At 39.8% G+C, this 12743-nt stretch overlaps 1 protein-coding gene across 6 annotated transcripts in view; it reads left to right on the top strand.

Moving 5' to 3' along the window:
* The window catches only part of SBNO1 (strawberry notch homolog 1), a 32294-nt gene extending 21222 nt beyond the window's left edge, over positions 1–11072 (top strand). For 5 of the 6 annotated variants that reach the window (XM_030502484.2, XM_030502482.1, XM_030502481.1 and 2 more), the window contains 16 exons: positions 347–544; positions 831–1001; positions 1093–1262; positions 2126–2257; positions 3460–3595; positions 4000–4112; positions 4213–4284; positions 4747–4846; positions 5359–5433; positions 5693–5839; positions 5917–6011; positions 6216–6308; positions 6734–6871; positions 7372–7448; positions 8186–8379; positions 9343–10711. In XM_030502484.2, the coding sequence (XP_030358344.1) occupies positions 347–544; positions 831–1001; positions 1093–1262; positions 2126–2257; positions 3460–3595; positions 4000–4112; positions 4213–4284; positions 4747–4846; positions 5359–5433; positions 5693–5839; positions 5917–6011; positions 6216–6308; positions 6734–6871; positions 7372–7448; positions 8186–8379; positions 9343–9485 (2054 nt within the window). In that variant the 3' untranslated portion in view covers positions 9486–10711. Of the gene's footprint in view, positions 1–346; positions 545–830; positions 1002–1092; positions 1263–2125; positions 2258–3459; positions 3596–3999; positions 4113–4212; positions 4285–4746; positions 4847–5358; positions 5434–5692; positions 5840–5916; positions 6012–6215; positions 6309–6733; positions 6872–7371; positions 7449–8185; positions 8380–9342 lie in introns of all 6 variants that reach the window. The other variant, XM_030502480.1, reaches the window with a different exon arrangement.
* Positions 11073–12743: the final 1671 nt, after the last annotated feature.

Genomic DNA, 12743 nt, shown 5'->3' with positions numbered 1-12743 from the left:
AATTGGGTTGATCTAGTATGGGACCTATCCCCAAATGCCTTGTACATGTTAGACCACTTCCTGATGCAGTTATACAAATGATTGCTTCCTTTTCCTTGAGGCTCCATAAAGAGATGCATAAACCACCCCCCTTCCCAAATTGATTATTTTCTTACTGAAAAGTAGGAGATCATAAAGAAACTTGGGAGAGAGGTCTGTCTTAAAACTTAAACTCTTGTAAACCAGTTTACAACTCTCTGTTTTCAGAAGCTGAATATTTTTCTGGTTTGTACGCAGTGGTGGTAAAACGACAAGGTCTAAACTAACTTTTCTTTTTCTTCTGGGGTGATGGTGATGATGGAATTAGGTGAAGAAATAAGCAGAGAAGCAAAAAAAGCTCGCAAAACAGGTGGCCTTGCAGGTAGCAGCTCTGATGAGAGTGAAAGTGAGTCTGATGCTTCAGACAATGAAGAAAGTGACAATGAGAGCTCCAGATTTTTGAGTTCTGGAGATGACGATGACTTCAACCCGTTCAGAGATGAATCCAGTGAAGATGATGAAGATGGTAAGACGGTTTAAGTGTTTCATCAAGCAAGTAGCATAATAGTAAGCATAAAGTCTTGCCTAACCATTTCAATGAGCCAAAACTAAGTGCTTGATAAGCACGTAGTTTAATTCTAATGAGACTGGAATTGGTACTAGAGTGTTGATTTGCATCTTCAGTAGCAAGTAGATTTTACACACTGGAGTTCAGACATTTGTAATGAGAATGTAGTTTTTTTTCAAAGGAAAGGATGGGGGTTTTTTTGGTAAATGCTCAACTCTTTCTAAACAACTTTATTTAACTTTAGATCCCTGGTTAATTAGAAAAGAGCATAAAAAGAATAAAGACAAGAAAAAGAAGAAAAGCATAGACCCAGATTCTATTCAAAGTGCCTTACTAGCTTCTGGTCTCGGATCAAAACGACCTAGCTGTTTTACTTCCACTGTTGGTACCACCACCTCTAGTACCAACACGTCAGGTAAGAATAAGCTGCTTTGACATTGATTCACTTTCTTAGCAGTTAGACAGTGACATTTCTAAGTCTTAAAGAGTCTCTCTTAAAATTTCAGCCAACAGTAACACAAACAGCAGCTTTGTAACAAGTCAGGATGCTGTCGAAAGGGCCCAACAAATGAAAAAAGAACTGCTTGATAAACTGGAAAAGCTGGCTGAAGATCTTCCTCCAAATACACTGGATGAGCTTATAGATGAACTGGGTGGTCCAGAAAACGTTGCAGAGGTAGGTTGGTGTTCACATGTAGAAAAAAATCAATGTTTTTCTTTCTACTGTAGGCATACATTATCTGGCTGCAGTAAATCATCCTTCAAGGTTCCATGTGTCCTACGTATCTATTAAAGAGAACTTGTTTTATCAGTTTTAGACAGTAATCTCACAGGGCTAGGAGTACAGGTTACTTTGAATGGCTCTGAATTAAAGAGAAACTTGGAGATTAGAATACAGAGAAAAGTTCTGAATAGGTAAACAGGTTATTTCTGAGACTGATAGTTTCTAGTTGGGTAAATCATACTAGGGTTTTTTTCTTTATAGTAGTATATTTCTCTAGCTGTAGTCAATTTGAAGCTAATGTGTATAAAACGGAGGCAGCTTTAGTTCATCTTCCTAGGTAATGAAGATTAAGAACCTGGATAATATAACTGCATTAGTGAAAAGCCTTATGAATTACTATCTTTTGCTCAATAACTTTAAAAACATGTCTTTAAGCTACCTGTCTGTCAGGTAGAAATACCATTGTCACTGATTTTAACAGGGTCTTTTAAATCACAATCTCGGCTGTCAGTTTAGTTTCTTAGTACTCTTGGTGAATCCCTTACAGACAGCAGTGTATAATACTATATAATTTCTACATAGATATGCTTTGTTATGCTTTGGATTCCCTGAGTTACTTTAAGTGTTCCAGAAAGCAGATAATGCCACCAGCCAAAAATAATTGAGGTTCTCTAATGCAGTTTTGCACTTGGAGTAAATTACCAAATCTGTTTTAAGGTTGGTGTATGAATAAATAGCATAACTTTTGAAGTTTTTGGTCATGTAATAATGTTGGTGTTGCCATAACAAGCTTGTGTTCCCTTTTATTTGTAAAGATGACAGGCCGCAAAGGGAGAGTCGTGAGCAATGATGATGGCAGCATATCTTACGAGTCAAGATCTGAACTTGATGTGCCTGTTGAGATTCTGAACATCACAGAAAAGCAGAGGTTCATGGATGGAGATAAGGTAATCCTTAAATACCAGTTAAAAAACCTTGCCGGATGCTGTAGTAACACTGATTAAGTTATTCAAGTTTTGGTTCTACCATTATCCCACAGTGATTTTTGGGGTACTCTTAAGTACTAGAAAGCATTTTCTACTCACTGTTGTGTATTTTGTTTTTCAGCCAGTACATTGAGTAGTGCTGTCTTAATACGTGGCTGCAGCATGCTTTAAAGGTCAGGCTGTAGTTTGGGTGGCCGCAGAGGCCTGTGCTTTGAGGTGTGTACACACATACCAAACTGAAAGCTTTAAGCTGGTATTGTAAAACAGCCTGTGTTGAAGAAGGCGATAAACCCTCCGCATATTTGTGATTCCTTTGGAGTACTCTGTACCTCTGCTTAATGAAACTGGGAAATGGGGGAAAACCACTGACTGACTTGGTATGAAAAAGCTTTCAGTGAGGGGCTGGGGGCAAAGGTGGAGATTGTTTGACTTAACAAGGCTTGAGAAGTAATGCTGGGGAGAGCGACAGCTTTTGTCCTTTACATTGCACTCTGAAAGAAAATACTGACTGGAATAATGGTAGAACTGAAGGAGAGGGGAAAAAACACAAACCCTTCCTGTGGTTCATTTGGGACATGCTACCACAAGAGGGCAGATCCAGTAAACGCAGCTGTTGTGCGAAACTTCTATGGGCTGTTGTTACACTTGAGGGTAGATACTCATGTTCATGACTTGTGCACAGTCCAAACATTTACATTCTTTTAAGGCAAATGTATTCAGATACTCGAATGGCAATATCCTCTTTCTTTACAATGTCAGCAGCAATGTTTTGTCTTCTCTGTGCTGCTTGCTCTCAGAGCAAGGTTCTCTGTGTCCCTCCCCTTTTCCTTCTGCAGTGCAGGCCAACATCAGAGAAACTTGCCCTTTGGAATGGCAGGACTGCAGCATGCTGCCTTTCTTCGTTTGCACAGAAAGGTGTTGCTGAAAAGTAAAGTGAAAACCACTCCTTTCACTCAAATTTGTTAGCATTTCAAACTCTGATAAAGGGAACCAGACTTTTTCTCCCCTCCCACCCTTCTTCTTGCAATAGGAAGTCCAAATAACAGCGAAACCATTCCAGACCCATGTTAGTAGTGATTGTAAAGTTAAGTATTTTAGACACTGAAAACTGAAGCATGATTTTTGAATTTATTGCTAACTAACAACTCCTTTCTTAACAAAAGAACATTGCCATCATCTCGGAGGCTGCCAGCTCTGGTATATCATTGCAAGCAGACCGCAGAGCTAAGAATCAGAGACGGAGAGTTCACATGACTCTGGAACTGCCGTGGAGCGCGGACAGAGCAATACAGCAGTTTGGTAAAGAACCTTTTCTGTCTCCTTTCCCTGGCAAACTCAGTAGCAGTAAATTCATAGAATCATAGAAAATAAGATTGACTTAAGGAGCCTTCCAATCTCCTTTACCCATGAACAGAATAAGATTTATAGTCATAGCTGATAGTCTTGAAAGTTTTGAAGGAAAGCTAGCAAACAGACTTCCACTGCAGCTCAGGGTTTTGTCATGTATCAAGTGTCTTTATGAAAGTTGACACAACTGTAGAGCATTCCTCTCCAACCTTCTGTTGGCTGTGTTACAGCAGAAACTAATTTTCAGTGGGATTAAGTTCTGGCTTTTTTCTTTACTCCTCACAATTCATAGTTTATTAGAAATATTCAGTGAAGTGGAATTTATCTAATGGATGTGCTTCTACTTAATTATCCAGGAAGAACTCACAGATCCAACCAAGTGACTGCTCCAGAGTACGTGTTCCTAATTTCTGAATTGGCAGGAGAGCAAAGATTTGCATCTATTGTTGCAAAAAGACTGGAGAGTTTGGTAAGATTGTTTCAAGAAGTCTGATCCTTCATTTAAGGAAACATAACTTAGGTTTCCTTTTCTTAAAACTTGATTCAATAACAAAGATGTGTCTTTACAGGGAGCCCTCACCCATGGGGACAGACGGGCTACGGAAACTCGAGACCTCAGCAGATTCAATTTTGACAACAAGGTGATGGTTCTTTTTCAGTCTGAAAGTTCATGCTGTGGTGCTTATTCCTCACATCACAAATGACCTGTTGAGGAAGGATTTCCTTCATCTCCTGTGAAGCGTTTTACTTTAGCTGTATTACTTTCTCGATAGGAGGCCTCTTTCTGAGATAGCAGTAAGCATTCTTAGTTCTGTTTGCAAAGCCACATGGAACACAAACGTGTGTAAATTTCTTTACTGTATTTGCTTAAGTAAATGTGTTCTTTCAGTCACAACTGGAAGATGAAATTAGCAATTCTAAGTACAAATTAAGACTGGGCTGTTTATAGAGTGTAGTTTAAAACTAGAGAGCTAATAACTGGTTCCTTTGCTACTGCAGTGAAAACACTGTGAATTACAAATACTTGTTAAACCATGTGTGCTTGGGGCTGAGGCACAAACACTGGATCAGATTGCTAGAGCAACTTTCTTTTTCTTATGCAGTATGGCAGAAATGCTTTAGAGATTGTTATGAAATCCATTGTGAACTTGGACTCACCAATGGTCTCACCTCCTCCTGATTTTCCCGGAGACTTCTTCAAAGGTAACTATAATTAACTGGGTGTAATTGCTCCCTTTTGATCTCCACTATGCAGAAAATGCAAATAATTCTAGAGATCAGCTGGCCCAGGTAGGCTCTCACTGGATGTTATTCCTACACACGTTGCTTGAATATTGAAGTCGTGTATGAAACAAGATATATGAACTCTGAGTATAAGGCATGTTCTGTATCTGTTTGGCCAAAATATTACAGGCAGTTTGTTAACATCACTTTCTTCACTTTCCCATTATCTGTTGCAGTATCTTGTTCTGTGGCGTCATACACAGGGCCAGTAGTGCTTTTCCCTCTCTGCCTGTGCTTTGTGGAAGGACAGAAGGCAAAGTTCTGTCTTGCTTATTGATGTATTAGATAGACATTGCAAGTAATGTTTTTTGAGGAGCATCAGAAGTTTTGAAATTGGATCCTGAAACAGGATTGCTACACAAGCTGTCCTTTCACCTTTGTACTCTTAGATGGCAAAGTAGCTGTGATTTAACCTCTCTTCTTTTTCCTAGATGTTCGTCAGGGATTGATTGGTGTAGGCTTGATAAATGTAGAAGACAGATCTGGAATACTAACGCTTGATAAAGGTATTTGTGTGATTAGAGTATCTTTAGAATGTTGCTAGGAATATTGTATGTCATAATAGTGGCTTCCTAGCAATAGTATCGAAGTTGTAACTATCTAAAAAGTGACTTCTTGGGAAAACTTCAGAACGTTTTCCTCATTTCTGAACACATGGATTTAATTACTTTTTGAGGCTCTTTGTGAATGCTGATCGAGAGCTTCTTGTCATCAAACTTAATCTCTGTTGACCTAATATGTATACTTCTTATTCTTTTTTTCAAGATTATAACAATATAGGGAAGTTTCTGAACAGAATTCTTGGCATGGAAGTCCATCAGCAGAATGCTTTATTCCAGTACTTTTCTGACACGTTAAGTGCAGTTATTCAAAATGCTAAAAAGAATGGAAGATACGATATGGGCATCTTGGGTGAGTAAATCAATTTATCGGTACTCTTATACTTAAGAGCAGAGAAACAGAGTAACTCTATCCTTTTCCTTTTTAAGATTTGGGCTCTGGGGATGAGAAGGTGAGAAAGGCAGATGTTAAGAAGTTCTTAACTCCCGGATATTCTACCTCTGGACATGTAGAACTATACACAGTAAGTTAAGTCTGTATCTTCTTTGTCTAAAACTAACAAAACTTCCTTGCCAATAAGGTTTTCTAGAACATGGCAGTTGGCTAAGAGGGGAGGTTCCTGGCCTTTCACTGGGCAATATTTGATTCTATTGTTCTTTAATTCCTGTGTCTGTAACTGTTTCAAAGGCTGTTCCCATTCAAATCTCCCTGCGTGGCTCTCTTCTAGATCAGTGTAGAGAGAGGAATGTCTTGGGATGAAGCAACTAAGATCTGGGCAGAACAGACAGGTCCAGATGATGGATTTTATTTATCACTACAGGTAAGATTCTTCTGCCTCTTGGATTATATTCAGAGAAGGTTTTGGGGGACTAACCCAATACTTCATATTAATTACTGCTCAGTTTTGCAAAATGCTTTCAGTATTACATTAAAATTCATGTTGTTTCCAACATTCATTATAAAGCATTCCTTTTTAGCTGCTCAGGGTGTTTTCTGATGGGAATGGGAGCCCAAATTAATAGCTCTTACTTAAACCTGCATGGAGAAACCAGATGTTTTCACTGTAAGGAAAAGTTGTGAGGCTAATGCAGATTTAGTGGTCTTGTCTTCTAAAGGTGTCCTTGTCATTACAGGTTGTCTGTGCACACATGCACTATCACTCTGAAGAACACAATATAGAATTACTTAAGGCAGAAACTGTCAGCATGTTAAACTTAAAAAGGTTTTGGTCTTTTTTCTTTCCAGATAAGAAATAACAAGAAAACTGCTATTCTAGTAAAAGAAGTGAATCCTAAAAAGAAGCTTTTTTTAGTATACAGACCAAATACTGGGAAACAACTCAAACTAGAAACATGTGCAGACCTGAAAAAGAAATATAAGAAGGTAACCATTAAAATGATGCTGGTTTCAAACTTAGAAAAGTTTGAAAAGAATTACAAGGACTTTCTTTTTCTGCTATTTATGTATCGTTCTGACAAGTCAAAAACTAGGCTTATTTTTCCAGAGTGGAGCTTGTAAATGGGTCTTTTAAAGCAGATTTATATGGTTTCTGCATTCCTATATCCAAAGCTTTCTGAATATAAATAATCTGTGGTGTGGTAATGGAAAATGAGGGGGTTTTAGGGTCTAGCAAGGAAAAGTCTTGCTTCTATGTAAGGTGTACAAACATGCTCTTAAATAAGCAGGTATGTGCAGTGTATTCTAAGCAACGATTCTGAATCCTGAGCTGGTGTTTGCTGCTGATGTTTTAAATACCGTAATGGATTATTAGAGGTGGGAAAGGTACCTTAACGCTTAAACAATTTTATGAGTGTGTTTTGAATTGTTTTGTGCAAGTCTTGATGTGTGTTACTTCATTATTGTTTCCACTTTGACTTCTCCAGGTACCTTCTGAAGATGCTCTGCCACACTGGTTGGAGCAGTACAACTCTTCTGCGGATACCTGCACTCATGCTTATTGGTTAGTGTTTGTATGCACGTAGATACTTGAACTTAAACTCTTCACCTCAACTGCTTCTGTTGTTCTGTTACTCTTGTGAAATCTGTGTTTCTTGCTTAACAAAAATTGTCCTGTGACCACTCAAGTGACCCAGCCTTTGATGGAACCAGGAAGCTTTGCACTTGCCCTTAGGGTCCTAATAGATATTAGATGAGTGTGATTTATACACTAGCATTCCAGTAGAAGTACAATGAAACTTTGTGCTTTAAGTATTATTGTGGTAGGATAGTTCAAATGTTATCTGGGGGAGGGAAATACTTATACTTCACATGGAGATGGGCTAGATTTCAGAAACAGCTGTTCCTGTGCTACCTCCTGTGTGTCTGAACTGAGCAGCTGATCTCTTAATTCCTGAGGAACAGCGTAACTGGTAGAAGTTTCAGATTAATATTGGACTTTCTGAAATACACTGATCAGATACTAGTTTCATAGAACGTGTTCTGGTTTTCAGGTGGTGTAAATGAGTGGTATCTTTGACTTCAAGCTCTGTCTGTACACCTCAAAGATGTGGTCCCAAAAATTCTCAAAGCTTTACCATTAGTGACATGCTGTACATAAAGTATCCTTCCCTTACTGTGAATTTGCAGCCTCTGCTCAACTCTGAATACATGTTAAATAACTCGAAGTCTCATTTTTAAGTGAATTGGATGCTTTCTGTTTGCAGAATTCTTTTGAAAGCTTTTTTCTGTCTCCTCCAGGAGAGGCAATTGCAAGAAGGCAGGCTTGGGATTAGTGTGTGAAGTGGGACTCCGCTGTCGAACTTACTACGTCTTGTGTGGTTCAGTATTGAGCGTCTGGACAAAAGTAGAAGGCGTTCTAGCCTCTGTGAGTGGTACCAATGTGAAAATGCAAATCGTTCGTCTAAGAACAGAAGATGGGCAGAGGATTGTAGGTAAGTGACTCGTCTGCTCTTTATTTCCGTCTTGGAGTAGGAAGTAGTTGTAACATACAAGTCACTCCGTGTTGAGAGTCACATAGGAGACTCCTACAAAGATGCTTACAAGAGAAAAGGCACCTCAAGTGTGTATGTTGGGGAGGGGCAGAAGCACAGCTGTTGAAAGCTGTATTTGTAGTATAAACACTGTTTTAAGTCAGGTTCAGGAAGGAGGAAGTTGTTTGGGGTGTTTTCCTCACCCAGGCTTTGGAACACTTGTTCTCCCAGTTCTTCTGATTTACTAGGAACAAAAGTGTCATATTTAGCCTGTTCCAGCCAGGCTACCTTTGAAACCATGAGGGCTCCATTTTTTTGCCCCCACTCCTGGCAAAGAACAGGAAGCCCTTTAAATGTTGGTTTTTTTCTTGTGTTTTGAGCTACTGAAAGTCGCATTTAATCAATAGTTCAGGATGACTTTAGGATGATTCTGTCTTGTCTTGTTGTTGAACCTCTTAGTGAAGTCCCTCACAGCCGGTACCTGAGAGGCTGAAATACCCCTATTTGTTTAAATGTGGACTTCCTGTGGATGTGCAGTGTCACGGCAGCTCCTACTCCAGCAACAGTTTTCTAAGATGTTGAAACTAGGTACTTAATATTTAAACTTTCACAGTGGTGTAACTCCTGTGAGATAGGAAAGCCAGAAACAGCTGACTTGTCACTTTATGTGGCAGCAAGTGATGTAAGAGTAAACTCTGTCTTCAGGGGCAAAATGGCAACTTCTTTCTACTGCTTTGTGACCTAAAGCATCGAGTGACTTCTGAAGATCATTACTGAGAAGTAGAACTTGTAGCTGTGCTTGATCAGACATTGGAAATGGTCACTGTTGAGCGTTGCACGAATGAAATGGAATCATCAGCCTGAGGTTTTAATGACCATACTGTTTGCATGCTCACAAAACACTTGGTCTGTTGCTGTTTCCAGGTTTGATCATTCCTGCAAATTGTGTATCACCCCTTGTAAACCTCCTGTCGACGTCAGACCAGTCTCAGCAGCTTGCAGTACAACAGCAGCAGATCTGGCAGCAGCATCACCCACAGAGCATCACCAATTTCAACAATGCATAAGAGGACAAACTACAGGTGTTGACTTTGGTGTTTTGAGGAAAAGGCTGTAAAAGCATATCACTTGCATAAAAATCAGGGACAGATTCCAAAGAAATATAACTTTTTCAGTTCAGTTGTGTGCTCTCAAATACTTTGGGAATAAAGAGATCTTAAAAGGTTGGTAGAACTGAAAGCCAGCAGTTGTTTATGGTGGTGCATCTGTCTTTCCTTATGCTCTCTGTAGTGCTTCCTGTTTGCTTTTACTTTTGGCCTTTTAAGCTACAAACCACAATTTGTTTGAAAATGCTTGAAAATCCCCAAGCAGGCTTTATTTTTATCTTGTCATACAGTGCTCAGGGTTTAACGCAGTGCATCAATGCCATTGCTGTGGGAGATATCCTCGAATGCATGTATTGAGTATATATATAGAAAATATATATTGGGTTTTTTCTCTTCAATTTATGAGTTTCTAAAAGCATGAAACCTAGAGGTTGCACATCATGCATTCAGGTTCCTTCCCAGTTTCTGTTTGACAGTGCATGTCTTTGGAAACGGGCATGGACAGGATAAACACACAAGACAGGAATTCGGAGAGAAACACAATCTTAGTTGTACAGCATTGGTTATTGCATTTTTATAGTGTTTATACCCAGGTGTTGCATTTTTTCTGGTTCTCTCCTGGGGGTTATATATTTGAGTCTACAACATGTTCTTTTTGTGATAAAACATCTTAAATTAAAATTAGTTCCTTTTTAATGTATTAATGGTATTCCTAATGTGTACTGCAAAGGCGGCTGGATGCCTCTTTTCCTTCAATTGAAGCATTTCCTTAATCCGAGGTGGTTACAGAAACTTAAGTGCAAATTCACTTCCATCTCGCACACAATCTTCTATTTTTTACTTCATTAACGTAATTTAATTTGTCACTTGTAAGATGAAACCTACTTGAGCTGTAAATTAGAGAATGGGAAACACTTGAGGGTTCCGCTGTATGTGCTGTTTCTGTTACCCAGTAACTTGAATACTGTTTAATATGTTGTAAGACATTGTAGAGTTTATCTGGAGCTGTTTAAAAGAAATTGTAATGTACAAATGTGAATAGTCACTTATCTATAATATGGGTAAGTTTTGTTTTGCCTATAATAGTAGATGTTTATAAGAAAGTGAAGGACAATGTTTGTCATTTCTTGCTTGCACAGGTTGCACTATTGAAAAATTGAGATTGTATAAACCTGTCCAAAAAAAAAACCCCTACAAGATAATGATCTTGTAGATGTCAAATAAAAGTTATTGTACTAACAAGAAGTGGAGTCTTGTTTAGGCAATCGCTGTATTCCAAAAAGAACTAACAAGTCTGTACAATTGGAATTCGACAGGACTTGGCATGTTCCAGTCTGCTTGAACCAGGCTTCTGTCTCGCAGCCCAAATGTCTCAGCTGAACTCATTAATGAGGCAAGGAGTCAACTCTGCTTAAACCTGGATGCGTGCTTTAAGTGAGGCTCAGCTGACAGAGCAGCACATCCCCTGCAGAGGTAGAGTATGTCACTTGTGTAAAGGGTGAGCCAGATTCAAGGGTCATGAACAGGGAGTTAAGGGAGCCAGAAGTTGCACAACTTCAGGCTGAAGTGAGCCCCTTTATATGAATTACTGCACTTGAGGTTCTGTTAATGCTGCCTGGGCCAGCACCAAAGGGTGCTGTTGCAGAGGGTCTCCCTGCTTTCCTCAGCTCCCAGCCGGGAGAGCTGGAGGAGATGAATCCCCTGCACATGCTGGTCACTAAATATAGATGTAGAATAAATCAGCATGTTCTGCATTGCTGTAGCACCTGCTACACCTCTGTGAAGTACTTGCACTGCAGGCAGTAGGTGTTTGGGAGGGTTTTAATCTTGGAGTAGTGAGGGGAAGCTTGCCTGAGTGCAGGAACACCAGTAGGAGCCGACTGTGCCCTGGAAAACCCAGACCCCAGAGAGGGTGTGCGGGAGGACATGCATGTGTTTCATGCCCACCCCTGGGTGTATTTGGCATCCATTCCAGGAAAAGTGATGGGATGTTGAGAGGGATGTTGGCAGATTGCTGTTGCAGCAGATAGTGAACCAGAGTGCTCCTAACGGCGAGCGGTGTGTGTGCTTCGCTGTCTCTAATTATTACTATTTGGTGTAGAAACTTTCACCATCTGAGATGGTAACGTAACATTTTAGGTCTTAATCCTCGGTAAGATGGTTCTAGAAGTGGTAGGTTCACAAATAGTGTTTTACTGGTTTTAAACAAGTCATTATTTAAATATGCTTCAGTTCCTCAGTGCTCTTCCAGCCTGTTGTACTAACTTTGGTTGTTGGGATGAGCAAATAGTGAGTTGGATATTCTGTATGGATAACCAAGCCACACTGCTTTGGGAGTTGAAAGCTGTTTGTTCACACCTGCTTAAATTCCTATGGACTAGTGTCCCCTGGGGGGAAAAACCCCACCAGCACTTAAAAGATCCATAAGAACTGTTCCCATTCCTAAGATCTGTTCCCCTCCTTGCTCTCCTTTGCCTGCTCTCTGCTACTCGCCACCATCCATGCCTTGGCTTTGTCATTCAGTTACTAACACACCTGCACCCACAGCTCGGGAGTGTTCTAACAACTTAAAGGTTAACATCAAAAAGAAAAGAGCCTTCAAGCTACAGAAACATTTTCTCTTGAAAATTCCTGCTCGGTGGTTGGGGTGTGGTTTTTGGGTAGTATTTTGTTCCTTGTATGAGCTGCTGATAAAGCTTGGGGGAGAAAAGGGATATAAATAGCAGTGGGGATGGGATAAGGAACAGCTCTGCAGTATCCTCCTGCAGCACTGCTCAGAAGACAAACATCCTCAGAGGGAGGAAAGAGGAGAGACCGACTGTCATGTCATACAAATTATGGTCTCTCTGTTCTTCCTTGTGGGGCATTGATCTGCTTTGTACAAATCACCATCTGAAATGGGTATCAAATTTATAAAGGATAGATGTGTCTTAACAGGGGAAAAGCTAAATGTAAACCAGTAGTAACTTCTGTGCTGCGTGACTTTTGGAACTGTGCTGTAGAAGGGGAAGATGCAGATTTAAGTTAACTTGAGAATCGAAGGGATAAAATTCGGGGTTTTCTCTTTTAAGCTGTCCCTTGACAGCAACTAAACTTTGACTTGTTAAATCATTTCATACTTCAGATGTGTCTGACACAGTAACTGCAATTGCATCCCATTAAACCCCTCTCTGCACAGCAAGTTTGCAGTTTGTTCCTCCAATCTCTGCACAGTCCATT

The sequence above is a fragment of the Strigops habroptila genome, chromosome 11 (genome assembly GCF_004027225.2).
Source record: "Strigops habroptila isolate Jane chromosome 11, bStrHab1.2.pri, whole genome shotgun sequence".
Classification (NCBI taxonomy): Eukaryota; Metazoa; Chordata; class Aves; order Psittaciformes; family Psittacidae; genus Strigops; species Strigops habroptila.
Note: the sequence above shows the minus strand (reverse complement) of the source record. Positions and strands in the feature narration are given on the sequence as shown.